Source organism: Phallusia mammillata, chromosome 8 (assembly GCF_965637545.1).
Source record: "Phallusia mammillata chromosome 8, kaPhaMamm4.hap1.1, whole genome shotgun sequence".
NCBI lineage: Eukaryota > Metazoa > Chordata > Ascidiacea > Phlebobranchia > Ascidiidae > Phallusia > Phallusia mammillata.
Window position 1 is genome coordinate 13,107,568 of NC_137259.1, and position 24,180 is coordinate 13,131,747.

A 24,180-nucleotide genomic window follows, 5' to 3' on the forward strand; every position below is an offset into this window, starting at 1 on the left:
GTCATGTCGAAGAAACAAAACGGTAGGTGTACGGTTTTTGTATGAGAGTTAACGACAATTTTCAGATTGGAGATAAACTCGATTTTCACTTTTTGGTGAAACTTCAACCACCTGCAACACAAAATTACTGTCAGAGCAAACAACCAAGTAAGCACCTACACAGAAATCATGCATTTACCTTATTTTCGTTCAGTGTTGATTTTCTAGTTTCTGTCCAACTGACGTATTTATGAAACGCGATCGTTTATCCGCGCACACACACAAATACAACCAGGCATTCTATCACCAAAACATTCTCAAGCAAGCTGATTCATTGCAATAAACCAATTTCAAAACCCTATCGTCACGGTCGAGTCGGGTTTTGTAGCCAGTCGTAGCCTAATGTTACCTGCGAATAGACACCAGAAAATCCTTCCTGGGGTTGCTGAAGTTGGTATAGTAAGAAATCTTCATTTTCAGAACCTACAGAATCAGAAACCTTGTGTGGCGCCCTTTTGTTGTTCTTAAAAATATACAGTAAAAATATACCTTCAAGGATTTCGACAATTGAGGACTGCAGAGAGGTCACTATATCATGCAGTTCTCTGAATTCAGTAAGCATGAACACCCGTTCGTTACTATTCAAATCTCCTGTTGCTATGGTCTGCAATTTAGTAAGATGTTTTATCACGGAAATTGGTGGTGGAGCAAAATAGGTACAAACTCTCAGTTCATCAATTCTGTAGTCCCCAACGCCTACTGCAAATGATGTTACACCCAAGCTTCTGGCGTAATCTGCCACACTTGATAATTGTTCTGGATCAGATGATCTAAAATGAACGATCAAGATCAAGACTATGTAGGAATTTTAAATTTTGCTGTGATGATAATTTGTGTACGTTTCAAAAAGGTTTACAAGTCAATTTTGTAACTTACGCCCCATCTGTTAAAACAATCATCACTTTTAAAGTGCTGTCGTCGTTGAAGCGTGGCGAATTTTGAAATTCCAGAAGCGTCAAATTAATGCCATGAGCTGTGAACGTCAGACTGCTTAGGTGCTGGATTGTGCGTACAGCAGCCTATATATTGCAAAACAAGAAAGTTAAAGTCAAAGTGACAGTCTGTTTCAGTCTGGTGTGAGGCATTTTTAATCTTTTATCTAGTAGTTTGTGCAACAGGGCATCACTTACCGCAAAAGATGATTGATTTTTGTACTCTCCAATCCCTATCTCAATGTTAGTGAACGTTTGTTCCAGAGGCCCGGCACTGCACACAAAAGGTTAGTTTGTGTTGAATGTGTCAACACGTTCTGGCCACTGGATTTTCCAGCATTTATTACTTTAAACTGACGTGGTAGTATTAGTATGTGTAAAATAACTACTTAAAGGCCCTGCTAAGACAAAAATTTGAAAGATTTTTCACGCAAATATATAATAGCCTTGTCGAGCACAAACGATTTAAAATTGACATTTTTACACAGCATATATTGCCTGAAAGTTTGTGCGTGGAAACCAGCAGAATTAAAGGGAAGAAATGTGTTTATTGCTTGTATTATACCTTGTATCATAGAATGAGTATTGCACAATACCAACATTTACACGGGATCGAATGTCAAAGTTGGAAGTCACGTATATCACCCAATCTTTAATATGTTCAAAATCGGCGGTGGACATTGAAGCAGAACCATCAATTACGAACATGAGGTCCATTGGTGTCTTGGGACATTCTGAAAGGTATGTAAATTGTGTATGTTTCATTACCATATGAAAGCGAAATTATATGTACTAGAGTTGGTTTTTGGTGAAATATTGAACGCCTTTAATTTATTTACCCATTTAGTATACTGTTTTTTGCAAGTGTGCTACAGCGACATATGTTATTGGCCTTATTATTTACACAATTTTACAATTCAAGTCGCTTTAGTCATTTCAATTTACTGACAGTTTCAATTGTCACAAGTTTGTGGTTAGTGTAGCTAAATTTGTAATGAGAACCAGAAAACAAACTATCAGTAATAGTTTAATGTCGTTGAGATTTACAATAGTTATTCACTTGGCCTTAAACGTAAAACTAATTTCACTATGTGGTAAAGGTATCTGAAAAGCTTGCAAAATACGCTCAAAAATTAAACAACCGGCGCAATTAACGCAACTTGGCAATGCGTTACCGGTCAATGTGTTTTTAGTTGTTTGTATCCAGGTTTGGCCGAAATCGCTTGACATGAAACATGTTCCTGTTGCTATTTGAACATCTGAGCAGTTTATTGTACGCAACGGGGCGCAGGTCTGTGAATCGTGAATAAAGATTGGTTTGTTTCATCAAGATTAAACGATTTGTATTGTGGACAAGTTTTTATCTATTTTAGTCATGCTTCTTGTGGATTAGGGTTGTATAAAACAGAAAGTTAGATATTAAGCCGACGATTGTTAAGCAAACAAAAACAAAGGTACCCAACTACCGCTAAACCGTGGCCTAAAATTTAGTAAAAGGTAGCACATACCGTAACATTATTGGTGTAGGGGCTCGAAGCAATGTGGATGCCCAGAGCATCTCCATCAGTCGAAACACCCTGTTCGGTTTGGTTTGGTGCAACCGATTGACAATTTGTGTTAACCACGCCTTCGAAAAAGCTGATCGGACAGAGTTGAATATCACCAGGTGAAAGGTTGTTCGGTGGAAGATCATAAGTGTTGTCTTCGGGCAAACTTACCCTAGACTTTGGTGCTCCGATCAAAAAACTGTAGCCGGAAAACATTAAAACTTATCAAGTTATTGCAATAAGACCGAACATGACCATTGTGATTTGGAATGCATTTCGTGAATTTATTGTTATTTGATGGATCTATGTTTGCATTTACTCAAGGCATTTTCAACGGATACGTCTTATCAAACGTTAAGACGTTCGGTTTTAAAAATTATGTAATGTCATATTAGCTGACAATCCACACATTAATGTTCCTTATTGGTAAGGCCGACCTTGTATTATACATGTTTCTTTCATAACCAACATTACTCTTTTAGTCGGCAGAAAAGCCGATCATTGCCACTTAAACGTGATGGGCCACCATGCTTAACCATACCAATAAACTAAAAATGTTAGTTAAATTGCTCAACGAGCAGATTTTACCTGACGTTAGCTAGATCCTTGTTTACACCAAAACTGTATCCAAAGTACGAGGGATAATCTGTTTCCGAAACTTCCGTGTTGTTGTTCGTAACTATGTTACTTACGTTGATTGCAATATTGTATCCAAAAGCATGTAAAATTAGGTCAAGTAATATCAAGCAAGCAATTTTCATCATCTTAACATTTTAGCAACACGTCTCTATTTGAAGCACCCACCCCCAAAAATTGGAAATATTTGGTAATGCAACTTTGAGAGTAGTTTTTCAATGGTGTTTTACAAGCAACTATACAATAACAATTTTACAAAATTAATCTTTTTAGATCGCCTACCCTTGCTTAAATAGTTCCACTTTGCTAAATTTCCTTCTCTGTGCGCAACTGTTGTAGACTATAGCAATAATGAACGTGTTGTTTCGCCAGCTATTAATATGCAAAGATTATCATCAGACGAAAATCATGTATCGCCAATAAATTTAATTGAACTTCCGGTTTTCAGTAACTTATTTACAAAACCGTGCGTGTTGACTAACTGTTCGATGAATCATGATCAAATGTCTTTGTTGATAGCAACAGCATTGTTGTTTTGACAGAACAAATGGTCTTAAATTGTCGTTCAGCAGTTTGCAAAGAGTTTTTTTTCACCACAACACAGCAATGTTTAACGACAAATGTAAACAACTTTTACGCTGTGCATTGAAATAAAACAACTTTTACGCAGTGTAATGAGTATAAGCACAGCATATATCGTACAACAAAATTGGTTAAACTTTTTCGGTGATCATCGCTTTGACAGCATGTTGATTCTTCAGCCTTTCTGTATTCTGTAAAACAAAAAAAGTTGTTGAGCTAATAATGTGGTTTCGTAAAACGGGTTGTCTTTACGCAAATTGCGCCAAACAAGTATAATCCAAAATGTGGCACATACCTTAAAAATCCTAAAGTGAAAGTCATTCCAATATTTATCTATTAAAAAGAAGCGGATATTACACGCTACTAGACTGAATTTTGCAAAAAATCAAGTCTTACCTTGTTATTTCGTTTGTTTAGCGAATCCATACTGACTGTTGTTTCACCTCTAATTGGTTCTAATCTCGCTAGGCGCTTAATTCAGACACATTTACGCAGACAGACACACATCAGACAAACCACTCCACCCCAACATTCAATTTGATACCAACCCCGGCTTACCCCAGAATACACGCCGTGTAATCCAACTTCACTTTGTTGCAGTTCGTTAGTTTGGTTGCTATTGTCAATAGAACCACCTGTAATTTCAATTTAGTAGTAATTGCAGATAAGTTACTTTCTTGCAATTGTGGACTAAGTATTGGCCTATTTTGACACCGGATTGTCGAGGTTTGTCCCCAAAAACCAAAAAAGTACTAGGGCCCCAGACCACTGACTTTTTAGGTTTCGTAGAAAGTTTTTTTTTACCTTCCAATACGCTTAAGATCGATGTCTGTATAGCCTTGACGATATTATCAAGATCCTTGAAGGTCTGTAGAGTTCGAACGCTGTCGTTTTTTCCCTCAACTCCGTTGGCAATAATCTGTTTTTATGCAAAAAAACATAACTCTGCAACAATGACTCTTAAGAGTTCCCAACAGCATCTTTCCAGAAATGCGAAAAATTAACTGTCGTTAATTAAATTATGCAGTTTGTTTTGTTTACTTGTAATCTGCTTTGAAAGTTGTAGGCTACATGTAGTGGCAATTATGAAAATCGTGTGTCTTAATCAACATTTTCATCTTTTTTTACTGTCATTCGAAAATGCTTTAATTTTTTTATTTATCTATTATTTGGTCTTTTTTTCTTGTGGGCACCACCTTAACATCACCAACTTGCAACGTTTGGTGGATTTTCGCATATTAGCCCAACGATTTAGCAATTTCAGTTAGGAACTCAGGAATAGCTTCTTTCAGAGGTGTGAGCACCCGTGATTAGGAATCTCATTTCCACACCCTTACTTGCAGTTCCTTTAAAATGAATTCTGCTACGCCAATTGCAAATATATCAATGCTGCTATTCCGAATCTCCTCGCTGACAGTTTGCAGTTTACTGGCATCATTTGATCTATAAACGAAAACATTGCGTTTGACTATGCAAGTAAAGTAAACCTCGTTAATCCGGGCCCGGTTGCCTAAAAAGATATCCGGATCATGCGAAGATCCGGTTTAACCGACATCGATTAGCCCAAGCCTTACCACGTTACAAATCAATTGTACCTCGAGTTTTGTCCGAATTATGGGAAGATCCGGATGAGCCGAAACCGGTTAACCGTGGCATATTGTATTCTCAAACTTATCATAGTATAGCAGAATTTAAACAATTTTAGACATAACAACTCAAGTGTACAATGCAAACTCACCTTCCGTCTGTTACAACAATAATCATTTTGTTGGTGTTTTTGTCGTTATATCGTGAAGAGTTTTGAAACTCCAAATGTGTAAGACCGAGGCCGGCTGCTGTGTACGTCGTACTTCGTGCGTAGACAATGTTCCAAACCGCTGCCTGCATTAAAAAAATCTAAATAAAAACTTAACTTCATGCGAATGTTGTCTTCGGTTTAATCTTATTGCCCCCGCTTCCTATGTACGGGCTGCAATTTGCTTCTATTACAGAAATGGTTAAGTTACCCTTCTGTTCAAAAGCAGTGAGTCACCCTCGATCTTTAAGCGGTTAAAAAACGCTTTGCAAAGTAAAGGCTGACGCACACACGATGCGATGAAAGAGATTTATTGTCGCAAAGATTTTGCAAAAAATAAAAAATAAAAAAAATAACGTGTTTGCATAAACCGTTTCAATCAAATTGCTCACAAAGTGTTATTTCCACGAAAATTCAATAATAATGAATGAGTATTTGGTTGGTTTCCTGCGTTAGTAGCGTTACTCACTCAAAACAAATAAACCCAGAAATAAGTTAAAAGATATCAGCTTTTTGGGTCAAAAATAGTATTGATGTTTTGTCAATTTGCATTACAGACTTGTTTACGCACCTCAAACGAAGCGTGATCCTTATACTGACCCAATCTCACTTCTACCCGCGTTCTGGTTTGCTCTGTCAGCGGCTTCCTAACACACGTAAAAATCACACATGATTGATGATGTTACCCAATGTTCTATGTTATGTTACAAAAGTTCACAACTATAACTGATAGTCCTTTTACGTACAGTACATTGAAAAGGGTCTGTCCAGAACAGAAACGTCCATGATAGTTTATGCTGTTTGCCAACAATATGGTATTAGGCATTTTGCTGCAGCATTTTTCTTTTACGGCTAATCTTTAAACTAGTTTTTTCCCCAATATTTTCTATTGACAGAATTAACCCTTTTTATAAAGTCAGCTGGTCTGTCGACCGTCACGTACCCTTTTACTGGGAAGTTTTTTTAATTATGATACATTCACATACCTATTTGTTTGCAAACTCAATATGTTTTCTAAATATTCGTAACCTACGTGTTATCGCTATATCCATATTGAACCACTCCGACGTTAACAGTGCTGAGGTCAAACTTGGACGTAACGTTAATCACCCATTCCTTGACTAGATCGAAGTTGTCTTCTCCAACCGAGCCTGATCCATCCAGGGTAAACATAAGGTCGATGTTAGGAGTTGGACATTCTGCAAACCACACACTTGTTTATTTCAATAATGGTTTAAAACAGCCGTTCCAAAATGGGCCCCGCTATCTCACAAATGTCCATACACAGGTGTTATTGATACTTGTGCAAGGCCGTAAGATTAAACGGTTTACTTTATGTATAATCGTTTTGTTATTAAAGCGCCGTTTTTTATACCATATGCTGTATATTATCAATACCAGTCCCTTTTTTATTATTTCCAGTAACCTACTTTTACTGTGACATACTTTGGCAACAGATTGTTAAAACATTAACCACAATTTAGTAAAGAGGTTTTGTTGTTTATGTAACATTTTTATCTGTTTTTTATTCCCTGGTCACACATTATTTGCGTTTTATGCCAACTTTACTTGTAGCTGTTGCCCCGTCGTCCGTCCAACTCATTCCAAAATCAACAGAAGTGTAACAGACACCAGTAGAAAAATACTTGTCTGAGCAATTTCGTGTTCTCAACGGGGCGCAGACCTACATAAAACACGTTATTGCTTTAGCCACTAACCTGCGCTAGAGGGTCGCAGTTTTGCAAACGCCGCTAAACGTGTATTTACGTTTTTTTTAATTTTACTTCAAGCTGTTTTATTACTGTTGATTTGAATCTCAGTGAGTAATCGTTTTTCAAATTAAGCGGTCAAATGTTTCGCTTTTGGTGCTACAGTTTGGGCAAATATATCGTTTTGCGTCGGCAACAATTAGAGAACAGTTTGCAGTTAAATTTATTGTATGAGTGGTATAAAAAGAAAATCATGCGATTCGTTTGTTCTTTGCAATTTTTGCAGGAATGCTTTATCATTCCGTGTTTCCAGCGTTTATACTTGAAATTACGCAATTTACGAAAGTTTGGTCACGTGCATCCCTAATGTTGGGCAAATAAACTGTACACCCTTTTGATAATTAGCAATGCAAACCTAATAGCTGTCAAAACAATATTAATTTACCGTTACAGTGTCGTTGTCAGGTAGAGCAGATACATGAAGTCCAAGTGCATCACCATGCGATATTTCACCAGGGTCAGGATTCCCAGGGACTAAAGTTTCGCAGGTGACATTTGGATGTGCAAAGCTGAATTCACAAGCTTGAATGTTTCCTGGTGCCAAGTTGCTCTGCTCCGCGCCGTTATTTGCCTGGACAACTCCTTCAGCTAAGCCCGCGTCTTTTGGTGCCCCGACAAGAAACCTTCAAAGAATATCAGGTTGTTAAAGAGTAGATTTCGTCACCATCTGCAAGGAACATTTAGGTGTTATAGCTTGATGTTTTTCACAACTTTACTTTTTGTGAAGACCTTTGGGCCCAAATATAAACTGTTGGTTTGGCGACCATAGCAAACAATTTCCGTGTAAAAATTGAACCCACTAAACTTGCTATGTTTTAGTCAACCTTTTTCTACTTAGCTCAGCATAAATACTTCCAACATATAAATTTAACGTCCTTACTGAACTCGAGGAGGATTGTACAACGTATTCGGCTTCAATGAAAAACTGTGTCCGAAAAACGAAGCTGTTTCAGAACCCGTCGAGCTAGAATTCATGTTTTCCTCGGCATTATCAGTTATGCTCCGAGTTTCAAGGATCGCAACATTCCACCCAAAAACTAATGTTGGATAAAGTGTCCCAAGGAGCAGCAAGAATCCTGGTAATAAGGTCCTCCTCATTTTGGACAAGAAAGTCTTTTCTCTTGACCTAACCAGCTGTTCAGACTGTTTTCTGTAGTCTCTTATACGCTTGCTGTTTTCTAGGTCTTACTAAAATGTGTCCAAAACACACAGAACATATGCAACAGTTTCACCACCTTTGTCTAATCAGGGTTTGTATTCAAGTAAAAACGGTTACTGTCCACTGGCAGATTCAATTCTGGCGCTGATACATTGCCCCGATGACTCGTTATGTTGGCTGATTGATTAAATGAGCGTGTAAGCTACGACGTCACAACCCTGCATCACACACTAACGCTCTTTCCGGTTAGCACAAGGTAAACCAGACGATGACAACAGACCCGACGTAACAGTTCGACTGATTGCTGCGTTGCTCCCCGATCTGCACCCGGCGCCACTTTACAATTTACATGCAAATTTGACCTACTTATTTATGTAAAAATGCGTTGGTATGACCAACACACGTTTCAAGATTTACGCTTAAGCGCGATCAGTCAAAAAGGCATTTGGTTCACAAAATGTGCTTTTGCATTTAACCTCTGGTAAAAAATGTCTGAACCATTAAAAAAATCGTTTTTTTGTCCGTTATTTCCCCTTTTGTCTTTTTTAATTATTTTAAGTTAATATTCTTAATTGTTTTGCGTTGTGTTTGTTTGTTAGTTTTTTTCTTATTCTGTTACCAGTAAGAACCTTTCGCTTATTGGTAGTATAGTATAATTGATTTCATTAGCGGCGTCAAAAAGGTTATTTGCACGTCATGATAGTTGGTCAATTTGGGTCACTTTTATGTTTAGAAATGACGGTGTAAACGAAATGAGGATGCTTACTACTACTTCCGACGTGTAAAGCTAAACACAGTGATGTTGTCATGATGTTGGTTATTTGGGAAGGTAAGGTTTTACGGTTTGGTCTGTTTTAGCTGATTGCATGACAATCTCTTGCATGGACTTTTTTGTGCTACCCTGGAACGTTGTTAGCCCAAAGAATTGTTTTTCACTGTATGCATTATGGTTGAATGAATTCTAAGTCTCAATTACTTGGAAAGAGATTGCCACACTGGAAAGCAACAACACATTCAGGTACTCGTGCTTCGTGATTCATTGCTGCTAATTGAAGCAACGCTAAAAATTGGTTGTAAGACGCAACTCCCGACTATGCATCACAAAAATGCGTCATCTTACCAAATGTTGAAACTACCTTGAGGTATGCAACAACTAGGTATCAGAACTTTTAACTCTTTGTATGCTACACTGGACGGCTCTTAAAGAATTTCACGTTAACATGGTACCATTCCATATGCGCCATCCAAGCCCAACTTGAAATACTTTAACTCACATCGATATTTGTTGAAGTTTACCACGGGTAATAGATCCAACACTTTAACCAAGAAAAGGGGGGAATGTGGCTTCTACTTTTAGTAAAGAAATAATACCCAGAATTGAATAATAGTCTACAGTTAACTATTTATTTGAAGTGGATAGGTCCTCCTGAGGAACTTTCTACTTGCTGTTCTTCACAACGATCATTTGAATGAAAAACATTTTTTTCGATTGCAGTTGTAGGTTTGATGTGTATTGTTATTATTAGGGTAAGTATTTTAAAATTTGCGATCGTGATTTGAAGTGACAAGGTACCTGCAGCTAACAAGGCCCATTAAAAAACTATTGCGTATAACTGAAAAACCATTTAACCGTTCCAGGCCAAATTCGGCATGATTGTTGCAGAGGTTGATATTAAACATCCATTAAATTTTGAGGGCGTTTGCAAGTTTTGTTTTTGTAGGATAACAGTTTAAAAAAAATTAAAACTTGGGCCTTAATACAAACCTATGCTGTTAATAAAGCCCAACATTTTCATGTTTTTAAAAATAGTCTAGAAACCAATCAGACTCATTTATACTTTGCTTCGGTCAAATAAAAGTTCAAACAAGCAACGTTATTAACTTATATTACACATATACTGTTAACTAAGACATATCTGAAGGTACTAAAAAAAGAATAAACGACCCCTTGACATTTGATAACCAAAAATACTAATCGAAAGATTACTTCCACAAACATCTTATTCGGACATTTTATCTCCCTAAGAAAGCAAAAAAGCAAATTTTGTGCATATCAGTCGCTTTTACTATAAAAGAGACTTGAGAAAATAACAAATTATCGTTGGGCCTTATTGCAAGCAATGCCTGATAAACAAAACCGTAATAAAATTTATTTGAAGTAATTCTTTTTTCCTGATCGGATAATGCTCCAATTAAACTAAAATGACCCCATTACTAATATATCTTAATAAGTTTTCATTTCGACAACACAACCTTTTCATTTTTGCTATCAATTTTAACAAAAAATAATAAAAAGTTGAAAATAAACCCTTCTTAATTTGGATTGGTCATGATAACAATAACATATAACTTGCAGGTCCAAAACTTTATAAATCATTTTAAGTACATATATATTTTAAAATTACATCAAAACGGAAGCATTTTTTCTGGTACATAAAAAATATTAGCAGTGGGCCTTATTACCTTCCGGGCCTATATACCTTCAGGTACCTCACTATCAGCTGGTGGTGTTTTTATTCAAACAAGTATAGCAGGCATTTCAGATAGCTTTGGGAAATGTAGTGAATGATTGGAATTCCAACTTCTTTATTGATGTAAGCTACCGGTTGTTGCAAACATTGTTTGACTAAAATGTGAAAAGAAAACACCCGAAAAAACTAAGGTATGACTTATATGCATGCAATTTCTTTTCCGTGTTTCAATAGCAAAGTTATTACACAAGCCTTGCTCAAAATATACATTCCTGCCCATTGTGACTTGTGAGCACACCGGTGTACACGGAAGGTCATACATGTCGAGGGAAAAACCCACCATTAAAGACCACATTTTCGAAATTGGCTTAAACTCAGACGACCTTTATGTATAGTACATAGAATTCTATTCCTGTCTTTAATACTCATTGGCTCATGAATCTTGGGGAGTCTAATCAACTCCTGGATTGAGGATGATGAAACATATTTGAGCGGTTTATTGGACTTGATCAACCTATAAGGCGGAAAAATCGATCACAACCAACATGTCAAGAGGAAGCAGTCCTCTATACAATTTGTCATACTGACAAAAGTTTTCTGCAAATAGGTAATATATTAGTGGCTAGACTGGTCAAAGTTATTCCCGCTTCTTGTCGAAGTCGTCTCCTCACATATATTAACTCATTTGTCAAATAGTTTTGTGCACCGAAGTAACAATAGGCTACGCTTATGTCTTATACCTACTTTAGTAGGTTACACAAGAGGCAAGTAACGTTTTTTAAGTAAATTGGCGTATAAATTAATCATTTTAAAAGTTTAAACATGTGATAGGCATGTCTTCCCATAATTCTGTGACCGGAAATATCGTTCAGTGGCAAAACAAAAATAAGTGCAGTTTTAAAACCATCATAATGCCGCAAAGAAAGCAATCGCGTCGAAGATCCGATAAGTGCCGCAAACCAATTTATTGGAACAGTTAGGGTTGGCCACAGCGCGGTAATATACACATACCGTTGCTACGATTTGCATTTACAGACATTTAAGGGCAGGTTTGTGTTGTTACCGGGTGGTAAGATTTTTCGCAATTTAACTATAACTCGGCATGTATTGTAAGCTTTGGTGAATACAAAAAAATAGAAGTCCTAATTGCATTATTTCAAAATTAAGTTGCTCAGATTGAAAAAAATGATTGTCATTGTGATTTTTGAAATGTTGGTACAGACCTTCGGGGTATCTATCTTTTAAACTAAAGCAGAAAAATACTTTTCAGGTAAATAAATAAATTCATTTTTTTGCACGCGTGGTCTCGTAATTATAACCACTAATCGGTTACAACTTCCGTAACGTCAATCTAATTAATTGATAATTGTGTACGCCGACAATAAAATCCACCCCTAATTATACTTCCGTTGTGTCGGTTGAATAGTTCACATGTAAAAAAAGGTGAATTTATGGATAAAACTTTATTCAATTGCATTGGTGTTGGTTGTCACCTTGGTAACTTTTTATATTTCGAGGTTGCACGCTGATGCAATGGGCACAAAAGCAAACCGCAAATTGGCAAAAAGTGAATACGAATCGGTACACTATTAATTTTTTTCTGACTGTGTCTACAAAAATGTTTGTAACCTTTTACTTAATGATTTGTGGACATTTTTTTTCATAACGTGTTCATATGAATTGACAAACAACAACACTTTACTCACTGAGACCGCATGCATTCAATACTATGTCGTCACCATTTTCTGAATGTCTGACAAAGGAGGCGTCATCGCTTAATTAAGATCCAGCGCAAATAAACAAGGGTGCTGTGACTGATTGGTTAATTGTTGTACGACCCCTCTCAATTAAACGGAAATGCGACCGATGTTATTGCTGACATGCGTTCATATCCGGCAATAGTACGTATACATTTGCAAAGGTGTGCTATTCATGTGGCTGTGCATAATGATGATGATGATGCACCTGCAATTAATAGTTTTTCTGCTATTGTTTGCTTCGAAATGTGTGCCAGTGTGACGTGAGGTATTGTTAGTTATTAGTGATGTTGTCATTTTAACAGACACTGCCCCAGTTAAATGTACTAAGTAAAATATGGCCCCTCAGACAGTTTTCATGCTTAACAGTCAAAACATTGCATTAACACCAAGCTCTGCACAAATGCATTTTTGTCGAACAAATAGTAAACGCATATGTTACTAAGTTTAAAGAGCTCTTCTGGCAAATGTGATTTTATTCCAACGTTTCGACGTCCTATACAGGTCGTCTTCATCAGGGTAAATAACACTGAATGCGACTAGTACAGTGCACGATAAACAAAGGAAAAAAAGAATGGAACGCAAGCACGTCACAACGCAACGAAAACACCTACTGCATATCCTACTACTACATACCGTTTAACATGAAAAAAAAAATGTTTGATTTATCTATGGAAAAGGGATTAACAAAACGTATGTTAAAACTATGGTGTCAAGGTTTAAATTCTTACGTCGTTTACAAGTGCATTTGTTTACTGTTCTGGTTTATTTGTTACATAATGCGTAAAGTTGCGAGACAGCGTGTTTAGGTAAACTGCTGATTTGGACCACGAATAAATCTATAAAACATTTGTATGGATGCTAGTGCTTATCACTGCTGATAAACTATTCTTTTCCAATAATACAATGTATGGTCTTGTGAAATGACAAATGATTTACAAATATCAGAATATATGAAGGCGGTCCTTATGTTGTTGCCAAACCACTAACTTACACAAATGATAAAGCAATGTGTATTCTATTGATTGCGTGTTTGTTTTCTTGTTGCTTACGAGAGAAGTTTATCCACTAGTGATTACGCAAAAGCACCTTGGTGAACGCTGATATCCTGTCGTGTACCGAGAAATAATCCACATCTTTACTGGAATTCAATGTAAACGTGTTGTCAGAGGCAATTGTGGTGCAAATGTGCTTCGACTCAATAAAGGCATTTTGAATTAAACCTGGCATCAGTACGCTGTGAAAATGTCAAAAGATTTTCCCAATTCTGCCTAAATTAGGCCCATGTGATAATTGCCATATGGTTCATTGTCGTTCTGCAAACTCTGGTGCTTATTTTAATGGATCTTTTGGTTTGATTGGTTATGCTTTCATGAACGACTTCTGCAAAACTAGTCCCAATACCAAGAAAACCGTTTTAACAGTTTCTAACATTTTATCAACATTAGTAATTATTTTCCAATAGTTTATGATAGGCCTACATATTTACGTACGCTACATATGAAAGCAATTATCCGTGTAATGAAACCCGCTTATCATACCCATTTATTTACATTTTTGTAAAGGGGTGCAAATGGTCAAATGTATTGTTGTTTTGTGCGGAAGTATTGTCTCCTGTTGAACTTTAATATACGGATAAGCTCTCTACTGCATCCAGTGGGCATTATATAGATTATTTGCTTTGTATCTAGTTTTGTTTGTGGCCGTATTTGTTGGATACCTAAACCAAAATTGAAATAAAAGAAAATACGAAACTTAACATTATAAAGGTGCAGTATTTTGTATTTACGCTTGATTTCAGCAATAGTATGTTACAGTTTAAGGTTTTGCAATTTTTAGATCACTTGAGCACATCAAGATCTATAGTTTTATCTAAATTCAATTAACGCGATTAATCTTAACTAACAACCCCTTGTTTATTTAGGTCTGTTTGTTAATTGGTTGATTCAGTTCAATTGTATAATCACTGTAGCCAACTACTGCTATAATCATTCTAAAATAAGACATTTTGCACTGTAATTTCACATTTGTTTTTGTTAGCTTTAAATAATATGAAATATGTTTTCACAAAAATACTTTTAATCGGCAGAAATAGACTCGTGTTTGAGGTACTTGTATTGAGTTATGATTTGTCAACTGCATGTCGTTTTTTGAACAATTTTGCTGTTGCTTTCAATATCTTTCTGCGAAAAAAAACTTTCAGTTACAGTTTGCCTTACAATTTTCTTCCAAATTCGATTAATTCCGGTAGCAGAAAATAAATGTTGACATTTTCTCGACTCAAGCTATTGAAACAAAATTCATTACGTAAAATACATGTGATTTTAAATGCACTTAAAGTATTTCTAATTGGGCAGCGCTACTAGACACCATAACTCACATCAGAAAAAGTTTACTAAATTCCGATAGGTGGCGCAAAGAGAACAGAAATTTAATTCAGCAGATATACCGGGATAAGGTGACGAACTTAATTTGAGGTTAGAAACTATGTTTTTAAGTTAGTTTTAGCTCATTTAATTATAAAACCGCACCCTCAACCCAAATAGCAATTTTAAACTTGTAAACATTCGCTAGTGTACGTTACTTCCATTTATCAGCGTTTAGCAAACTTTGTCTGATGTGAGTTAGTAAGTTGGTACCGTTTAATTTCAATCTTTAAGTATTCTGCAAGCCTAAATTTACTTACTTGGATGTCAGAGAGTACAGAATTGGATTTAAACAATCCGATATTCTCATACAGATGTACTGAGCTGTCCCGAACCACCAGTTTCGTTGCCATTCTTCAAGTGTGTCTCCATTAACATTTGTTGCATAAAACACGAAAACTGAAAGTTGAATAAGATGATCTTCGTTACTTGGTCGTTATTGTATGCGACAATCGTTTATAATTTAGCGAATTCGATACACCACGTAACTAAATTTGGATGTTAGTAAAGCGTTTGTATTGAGTTAATGGAATTAGGCTGAAAGTAATTTTAAATCAGTGACATTCTGCTGACATCACGTTTGTACATATAAAATTGAAATGAATACAGTAAAGGCCATCAGTTGCGATTAGAATTGTAACTCGGACCATGCTTTGAGGTTGGATATATCATTCCTGGATTCGGATTTAAATTGTGAAGAAAACCATCTAGACCAGTGGTTCTTAACCGGTGGGAAATTTCCCACTAGTGGGAAATTTAATGTTTTCGGAGGGAAATTATGTAAGCTTGAAAAGAGCAAACTCGCGCTCGAGGGTCGAATCCGGCTTTGAATTAACCATTGAAAGTTACTTTACTAAAAATTTTCTGCAACGACATGTACGAATAATTTCACTAAGGTTTACAAGACACATACAAATCCAAAAGCCGTTTGTTATATCACAGACAAGACTAAAATCGTCAATGACTTTGCTATTGTGCGCGAATAAAAGCCTTTCCTTTGTTGATTGTGATGCAATAAATGAATAATGCAAGCAGAGCAGACTCTTCAACAGGGTTGCCAGATGGCCTAAAAATCGGACAAAAAACGATAAATTGGCCTAATTTCACATGCTGTGTCCGACGCCTAAAAATCATTAGGACATTTAGTTTTTTGTCCTAATATGTCCGAATTTTGCTGATTGAATAACTTTTTGTCTCCTTCCTATTTTTTGAAGGTTGCAAATGCAAACCTTTTTTACGACAAAACGTGGTTTAAAAGTGCAACTTGTTTTGATTAGTACCTTGTTTATGACATTAAACACATAATTGTCAGCCAGTGAATGTTTGGCCATTGTTGTGTACAATGCAATTGTATTGTAACAAATGGTTATCTGAGCTGATATGAAGCAACAAGTTGGCGAAACATTTTTTAAACGTTGCGAAACCAATGATAAACGCTACAGCAAGGTGTTGCAATTACCAACTAAATACTATTTCAAACATATCGTTTTTTTCGAACATGGGAAGTTCGTTGGGTTTTAAGTTTGGATTTCAGTTCTTGTGGTTGCACGCATAAGTGACGTCATATTTTACGTCCGCCACTTTGCATTTGTGTAAAACTCGGCGCTTATGAGTTTAGGGAACGTAAACGCACAAAAAATGGCAGTTGGCACCTCGATATTGATACCTTGTTAGCAATTATACGCTCTCGTTTTTTTTGTCCTAAAATGTCCGATTTTCAGACAAATACTGTCCGAATCCAGCCGACAGTACCTGGCAACCCTGCTCTTCAGTATTCCAAAAAGTTTAATCTCTCACAGAAGCACTATTTAAACTAATGAGATTGCAGTATACCTTTAGGGTCCAGACCAAACCGCTCCACAAAATTATTTTATTTCAAAAATATTTTTTTGTTAACGTAGGGCACAAAACATCATTATAAAAATAACTTCGAGGGGGAAATTCGAAGTTGGTGATTGACGTTAGTGGGAAACCACACCAAAAAGGTTAAGAACCACTGCTCTAGAGACTGGCCTGGCTTTAGACTTTGTTACATATGCATCTTATTGATATGTTGCGCCTAATCGTACATCTCGAAGAGGTTTATGAAGGCTTGTATTCCGAATTGGTTATTCGATTATAACTACTTCATTATTCGGGTTTGAACGTTTTGTTAAGTTTGTGATAAACGTTGGGCCTCTGGTTCCAATTCCGTATCGTTTTGGGCATTTCAGAAAATCTACTTATTCTATTCTTTCTCATACTATTATTGGAAGTTATAAATAAAAATCTTACCGGTAAACGGAATATAACCAACAAAGAACACCCCGACGATAGCAGACAATTGCACAAATGCCAAATTTTCCTTTTTAATTCGACGTTTGAGGGCTTGGTCGGATATTGATTGCGATATGTTTCGCCGTCGCTTCAACACCATGGCAGCAATGCTCAACGACAGCACTGCTGTGGCAAGCATCGGAATGTAGAAGAAAATTGGATATGTGTATTCGGTGTATTGGATGTACGTCGGCACCCTGCAATGCAAGTGAACACCCGAGGTATAATTTTTATCTTTTATGTTTTTTATGTTGAGAGAAAATTGTAAAAAATGAAAACTTTGTTACATTACGCCTATAACCATTAACTACAGCCATACTTTAGCAAATATAATGAAACATGACATATTTTCATTAGATATATTGCCCCAAGTATGAGCGTGTTTCTACCACCTAGCGGTCACTATCGTTAAGAAACATTCTTAACTTGACTTTTGTATCTGGGACTCACCATTTTGATAATTGTGAGCAAACAGGCCACGTGGCATCAACAGCTTTTGTGAAGCGTGTTTTCGTCTCAACTCCTGTTAATATTGCCATCGGTATGCAACCACATAAAAACGTCACCAGCCAAATCAATGCGATCCAAATCTGCAAAACCACACAAGCACTGTGAGGGTTGAAATTATTTTACAAATTTGTACTAAAAATTGAAAAACGACTATTAGGCGATCGCATGAGGTGAATGTCTGAATAACGAGACAATTGTGGTTTAATTTGCAATCCGTTTGTCAAGTGTCTATGTTTTTTTTAAATCACGGGGCAAAAATTGTTTGAAAGTAAATTTTTGTTTACCGATTTGAGCGCATGGAACGGCATTGAAAAACCCTATAAAATTCCAAAGGGTCGGATTTTCGTTTTTTTCTAAATACCCAAAAGCGGTTCTCAACCGCCGGCCCGCGTTAACTTTCCTGCCGGTCCGCCAAATATATTACAATTTTGTATCTCAATTGCAAAAGGCAAGATGTTGAAGGCAGAGAAATCGTGTGAAAGTCAACACTCTACTTCGCCTTGCAGAAACTTCATTAGAACCGCGTTTAACACGTATAATACCAAACAGACAGCATCCAACTTCTCATTGAGTTGAATTTTTCATACTTATTTTGGGTTGATGTTGAAAGTCCACCGGTCCGCAAAATTTGTTTTGAAAGTTTACCGGTCCGCAAACTTAAAAGGTTGAGAACCACTGCCCAAAAGGGCTACACAAGATACTCTACGAGATATTTTGTTGTTTATTTTAAAATGTTTACTTAAATCAATGTTTTTCAATCTCGATTGTTCAGACTTAAAAAAAGGTTGTCTGATGTGTTTTACTTGAGTCTGATGTTTTTTAGTCTTTTTATGAATTAAATTTGAATAATAATGCTAATTCCATACTGGTTCGAGACTTATAGGTTGAGAAACAAGGACCTAAACAAAGGGAGCTATTCTATTTTCTGTCGCACTATTATGTTTGACAACAATAGACGCTAAAACCTAACCACTATTTATGTAACTAGACATTCGAACGTAGCAGTCCAGCAGATTCTGTCTCTCCGAAACGGCAACGCGCTATCATTAGGTTTTTAAATAAAATAAATACACACGTGTTTGTCATACCAACTTACCCGTGTGTGTACAGGTTTGATCCTTCTGCATTTTATCGGAAACAATACACCAATAAATCGTACAATCGCATAGCTAAGAATGTGGAACGATGACACGTATGATGTCCACACATCAACGCACCAGAACAACTGTAAAATAATAATTAAGTCGTTATCTATACCCATCAGTCACATCCGTTTATATACAGTTGGGTTGTATAAAAATATTGATAAAAGGTGCTAAGCAAGAATAATGTGTAACGCTTTTGCGCCTATTTGAGCCGTTGTATTGTTCATGAAACTTTTTAAGAAATATGAATCACTTAAATTGTTTTCTAAACTATAGAATTTTATTTGACATGACACTCTCGTTTTCTTGCCAAAAATGTGTCACACTGCTGCATTTTTATGCAAAATGTAATATTAAAGTCTACTTACCTTGCAAAAGAATACTGGCAGCCCAAATTGACTGTAGCCCCACGTTCTTATGTACAAGTTGATCGAGCTCACAAGCGATGAAATAAAATCAGCCAAACACAGGAAGAGTACGAACGAATCGTAAACTGACCTTAAACGGAAAATAATTATATCGTTAGGTAAGAGAGCCAGATACAGTTTCAAAGCAAAAGCCGCACAGTACCTTAACGCTTTTAACCTGTAGAGGATAATCATCATCACAGTGTTCCCAAAAACTCCGACTATCAAGAACAAACCCAGCAATACGGTAATAAAAACCGCTTCACCTTCGGTAAAGGGAACGCTCGTTCTGTAAAAAAGTAAAATTTAGGTAAAATTCATGCCACTACGAGTACATCGACACCATGATCTTAAATTTGCTACTGAACGGTTGTTAAAAGTTACTTTTGTTGACTAAACCACGAAGATTTTTCTTTACTTCTGTGCCTATGGAGAAGTACTAACTGTGTGCATGGTAAATCTGTTTTTACATCCAGCAACACTAACTTACTTGGTATACGTGTTGTAAAATGTCGAGTTATTCATGTTAACTACAGTTTTTTTTGCATCTCAATTATCCCAAAATCTTCAAGAAGCGGAACACGAAGGGCGTCAAAAATGAACTTCTACGAAACTTCCGATTTTAAGCAAGCTGTTGGACAGTGTGGCCGAGTCTGTACTAGTTACGTGAAGGCAACTTACTTACTTACTTTGAAAAATATGGTAATGCACTCTGGTTTATAAACATACAGACCGATATATTAGCATCCTTGAAAATGTTAGTAAAATACATTTGGACGATTCTTTCAAAAAATACTGTAGTATTTCTGTCAACAAGTTCCAACTCATAAAGGCCTAATCTTTAAAAGGCAAGAATTTTAAATAAATAGTTCGAATAACGAAAGGTAGACGATTTAATAAAACGATGAGACACAGATTGACTGGTAACAAACGGAATATATTTGCATATAGTACACAAATACACAAGACAATGCCCTTTTATAAATCTGTAACAAATGCAAATAAAGTTTAATAGAGTTTTCCGCAACCTATTTTGCACGTCTAAATACCGCGACGGGTCTAAATTTCTGGTAAGTGTGACTGCACTAATGATTATTGGCTTAGACATTGTTCAAAACATGTTCACATTAATCACATATAAGGAGGGAAAAATGATTTTTTTAAGCATGCGTCATCGCTTGTTTTTTTTAACATAAACACAACTAGGCCAAATCGGATGCCGGACTATGTTCAACTATGACTGCACGTTTAATGTGCCGACCCAAATGCCTATTAACCCCGAAAGGTTATCACTAGGTCTAACCTAAAATACATTGCACAATATATTCTAACCTACTGTTTGCTAGACAACTATGTTATCCTATTAACCACAGACGCAATTGACTTCTCAAAACATCAGCTGTCAAACTATGTACACAACAGCTGTCAAACTAAGTGATGTCAACCCTGTAACTCAATGCTTTGACTGTGCAATGTGTACGTTGTACATCCTGTGCGTATGACAGAGTACGGCGTGAATTTGCACTGGGGATTTCCTTTATTATCACCATTGCTTGGTTAATTTTTTGGTATTATAGCAGGAAACTCGTCAATACATTAGTAATAGCTTATTTAATTGTGGACCTAAATAGTCGACCTCTTAATAACAAAAAGGTTTACTTTACCGGTAAAAGCGAAAAGAAACAAAATTTGTTGACTACAAACTAAAAACAAAGCGACAACTTAGCAATGTTGATTCCAAAGCCAGCAAAATTGGATAAGGGGAGCGATTTACCAGAACACTGTGGTTCCCAACCGGAGAGGAATTTTACAACTTGAGGGGAGATTTACTCTTTTTTGCATGTGGTTTGTACATAGACACTGAGGCTCCGGTTACATGACCTGTGAAATCGGTAAACGACCCATTTTTTGTATGGTTTACTATGTAGTATACTAGGGAGGAATGAAAATGTTTTGTGTGTTAAGGGAGGAATTCGTCGAAACAAGGCTGAGAACCACAGAATTGAACATGGTGTAAAAACAGGGTACTGCTGCAGGTGATGCTTAGATTGGGTCTGAACTGCCTAATTGGATTGGGTCGACACTGCCATACAAGCGGCAAAAGAGCAAAATTGAAACTGCAATTTTCGCCAATGCCCGAAGCCATGTACAGTAAAAAATGTTTTCGACGTGTCAGTTGAAAACAAGACAAGGCAATCAGTTGCTGCAACAGAACACTGCTGAAGCATGTCTTCACTGCAGGAAACCAAATGCTTTCCATACATTCTTGCAGTTGCAGTTCTTTCAACTGTTCTCAGCTTGGTTATACTCAGTGCTGGAATCGCTTTTTTGACTTGGAAATTCAGAAAAACGCAATCCAAGCGACGAGCTAGCAAACATGAAGGAATGGTGACTATTGGCAGAGCACGCCGAACCACGCGAAACAAGGACAACAATAACGTAAGACCTTACCTTGTTATGCCCTACATACGCTTCATGCTTTTATCTACTCCAGTTAAGGAGTTTGTGTTACTCAATGATACCTTGCTTTACTGAAAGATACATAAAACTTCAGATTTTAATACGACATTGTTTCTTTGTGATACAGTATACTTTAAACTTTAAACTAGAATCTCCCAGCTCGTTGCTTGGTGGATAAGACTACAATGAACTTTATTTTTATAACTTTAAATTTGTTAAAACATCAAGTCATTCATCCTTATGGATTCAGGATAAATATGTATTTTGCCTGTGCGGTATCATTGGTATCTAAAGACAAGGAATGATATCAATGGTGAAACACATTAATTTGTTTTTTTGTGTGACAAATGGATGAAAAAAAGTTGACACAAACTGTTGTTAATTACCTTAATACATTTTAGGCGTAGGTTTATGTAACTTAAGAAAATAAAACCAATAACATTGACAACACTTAACGCAATTTAAAAAGCAAAAACAAAAACAAACTATAGGGCTATTTCAGTGCACCGGTTTCCAAAGCTGGCATTTAAACTTTTTTTAGTTTTGCAACAACAACATGAGACCAAACGTCGCTGGAAATGCAAATACTTGTCCGGTCGTGATTCCGTCGATACAAATTACCTCCAATATTCCTGATGATCAGGACTCGAAAAATTCCAACCGGGATCTGATATATGCCCACATTCGTGGCGCAAAAAGTCGAGGCGCCAACACAAGCGCCACGAAGGCAAATTGTTCGAAGCCCTCTGGAGACTACGCCGATCTTTTTGATCCTAATGCCACAAGCAAGTTGCCGCAAAATGTTTTGATGTTGGTTGTAGGGAGCTTTTGTTTAACGTTTATTTGAAACTTTTAATGGTAACTCGCACATGACAATGGTAACTTACCTGAATAATACCGTAATAGAAGGTTGATCTACAAAACACTCACTTCTACAAAACACTATGGGTGTCGATAAGAACCGAAGTGGTTTGTGACTCTGGAAAATGATTTTTGTTAACAGAGCAACGGCCAATAAATGCGAGTACCCCGTTTCAAGTCAGTTCAGGAGTTTCATCACAGCAAGAACGTACATACATAAGTCCAGGTATGTATTCCATTATAGTAGTGCTTGTATACTTTGGGATTAGTATATACGCCAAAGCGACACGAAAATTACTTTACGAATCCAGAAACAATCTTGAAAACATTATGTTTACTTGAATAATGAAGACAAGAGTCTTTTCTATGATTTAGTGCAATACGGCAACAAGCGGATTAGAAAACTTGATGATGCTCCAAACGATTCTTCGGAGGTGTTTGACAATGAATCCCGACCTGGAATGCGATTTCGAATTGGTAAACACACAAAAAACATAATTATCATATAAGTTACTTGCAACATGTCAATGGGAAACTAAATAGCATATTGGTTTTGTTAACGATGCAAAATATTAATAAGCTTCTGCCTTCCGATCTATACCTTCGCGCATTTCCTCAACGGTCTCCGCTATTGGTAACAACTTGACCACAGCCACCCCAGCTAATTCACCCAGGATGACGTCATCGCAGAATGACGCAATCTACTTGTCCTTTCAAGATGTGTCGGGATCAAACAGGGATGTTCCACAATCAACAAAAGAATAAAGTTACTTGACATTTCTTTTTTGATTAAAAGTTGAACCCTTTGTTACAATACACCTTTTTCTGCATCAAAAGTTGGTGTTTTTGTTGTTATTGACTGCACGACTAAAAAGCAAAGTTGGTCCAGAAGGTATACATACAAGGTGGCACAGACCTCTTTCCGCACGGACTATTATGTAGGTATTTGCATTTGTACCAACACGGTTTATTAGGTTACTGTTAAATAGCAGTACTCCATGACTTGGTTCAGAAAACCAAAAATCATACTACACGTGGTGTTTTTACCGTTTTGTACCCAGGAGTGGAATAACCATTGGGCGTGCTAAGCACGAATCTGGGTAACGAGGTAAAGCGAGGCACCACGGAAACTTTTCAATGCAGAATTTTCGGTGGTGTCTCCGTGTATAATTGTATACCGCCTGGTCGCATTGGTTTTAGGTAATACTGCGAAGTCGTATTTTTAAGTTTCAAGTCAGCATTGTTTGCAACACAAGTTGTTTCCTGACAAATCACTTTATGACACACCAATGTCTTAATTGCATAGGGATTTTAAAGGGCCGAATCATGCCCTTTACAATGCAACAAACAAATACTTCGTTTTAATCA

General features: G+C 36.7%; 4 protein-coding genes and 1 long non-coding RNA gene across 7 annotated transcripts; 2 read left to right on the top strand and 3 right to left on the bottom strand.

Moving 5' to 3' along the window:
* Positions 1-48: 48 nt before the first annotated feature.
* On the bottom strand, positions 49-1,546 carry LOC145205548 (integrin alpha-D-like). The gene is made up of 7 exons (XM_080078280.1): positions 1,470-1,546; positions 1,170-1,245; positions 916-1,058; positions 704-809; positions 529-643; positions 389-462; positions 49-111 (listed from the first exon to the last, which is right to left on the bottom strand). The coding sequence occupies exons 1-7, from the start codon at positions 1,544-1,546 to the stop codon at positions 49-51; spliced, it is 654 nt and encodes a 217-aa protein (XP_079934406.1).
* LOC145205313 (uncharacterized) lies at positions 982-15,949 on the top strand. Its single transcript, XR_013853633.1, has 4 exons — positions 982-1,258; positions 1,549-1,712; positions 9,193-9,288; positions 9,478-15,949. It is a non-coding gene; the product is annotated as an uncharacterized LOC145205313 (long non-coding RNA).
* Positions 3,506-8,762, bottom strand: LOC145205310 (integrin alpha-11-like). 3 transcript variants are annotated; one of them, XR_013853632.1, is made up of 10 exons: positions 8,181-8,762; positions 7,686-7,923; positions 7,101-7,215; positions 6,565-6,730; positions 6,103-6,178; positions 5,475-5,617; positions 5,074-5,179; positions 4,541-4,655; positions 4,032-4,371; positions 3,506-3,927 (listed from the first exon to the last, which is right to left on the bottom strand). XR_013853632.1 is itself a non-coding variant. In XM_080077997.1 (9 exons), the coding sequence occupies exons 1-9, from the start codon at positions 8,396-8,398 to the stop codon at positions 4,214-4,216; spliced, it is 1,335 nt and encodes a 444-aa protein (XP_079934123.1). In that variant the 5' UTR covers positions 8,399-8,762; the 3' UTR covers positions 3,506-4,213. The 3 variants fall into 3 exon arrangements, 2 of the variants coding, with proteins under 2 accessions (XP_079934123.1, XP_079934121.1); XM_080077997.1 differs by having other exon boundaries at positions 3,506-4,371; XM_080077995.1 differs by lacking the exons at positions 3,506-3,927; positions 4,032-4,371 and having other exon boundaries at positions 4,380-4,655.
* On the bottom strand, positions 13,146-20,807 carry LOC145205311 (growth hormone secretagogue receptor type 1-like). The gene is made up of 8 exons (XM_080077998.1): positions 19,982-20,807; positions 19,655-19,780; positions 19,453-19,582; positions 19,036-19,164; positions 17,880-18,019; positions 17,388-17,626; positions 15,374-15,512; positions 13,146-14,870 (listed from the first exon to the last, which is right to left on the bottom strand). The coding sequence occupies exons 1-8, from the start codon at positions 20,014-20,016 to the stop codon at positions 14,810-14,812; spliced, it is 999 nt and encodes a 332-aa protein (XP_079934124.1). The 5' UTR covers positions 20,017-20,807; the 3' UTR covers positions 13,146-14,809.
* Positions 20,808-20,825: 18 nt separating this feature from the next.
* LOC145205312 (uncharacterized) lies at positions 20,826-23,648 on the top strand. The gene is made up of 5 exons (XM_080077999.1): positions 20,826-21,930; positions 22,493-22,736; positions 22,955-23,038; positions 23,188-23,289; positions 23,393-23,648. Exons 1-5 carry the CDS (start codon positions 21,718-21,720, stop codon positions 23,575-23,577), a joined length of 828 nt encoding a protein of 275 aa, XP_079934125.1. The 5' UTR covers positions 20,826-21,717; the 3' UTR covers positions 23,578-23,648.
* Positions 23,649-24,180: the final 532 nt, after the last annotated feature.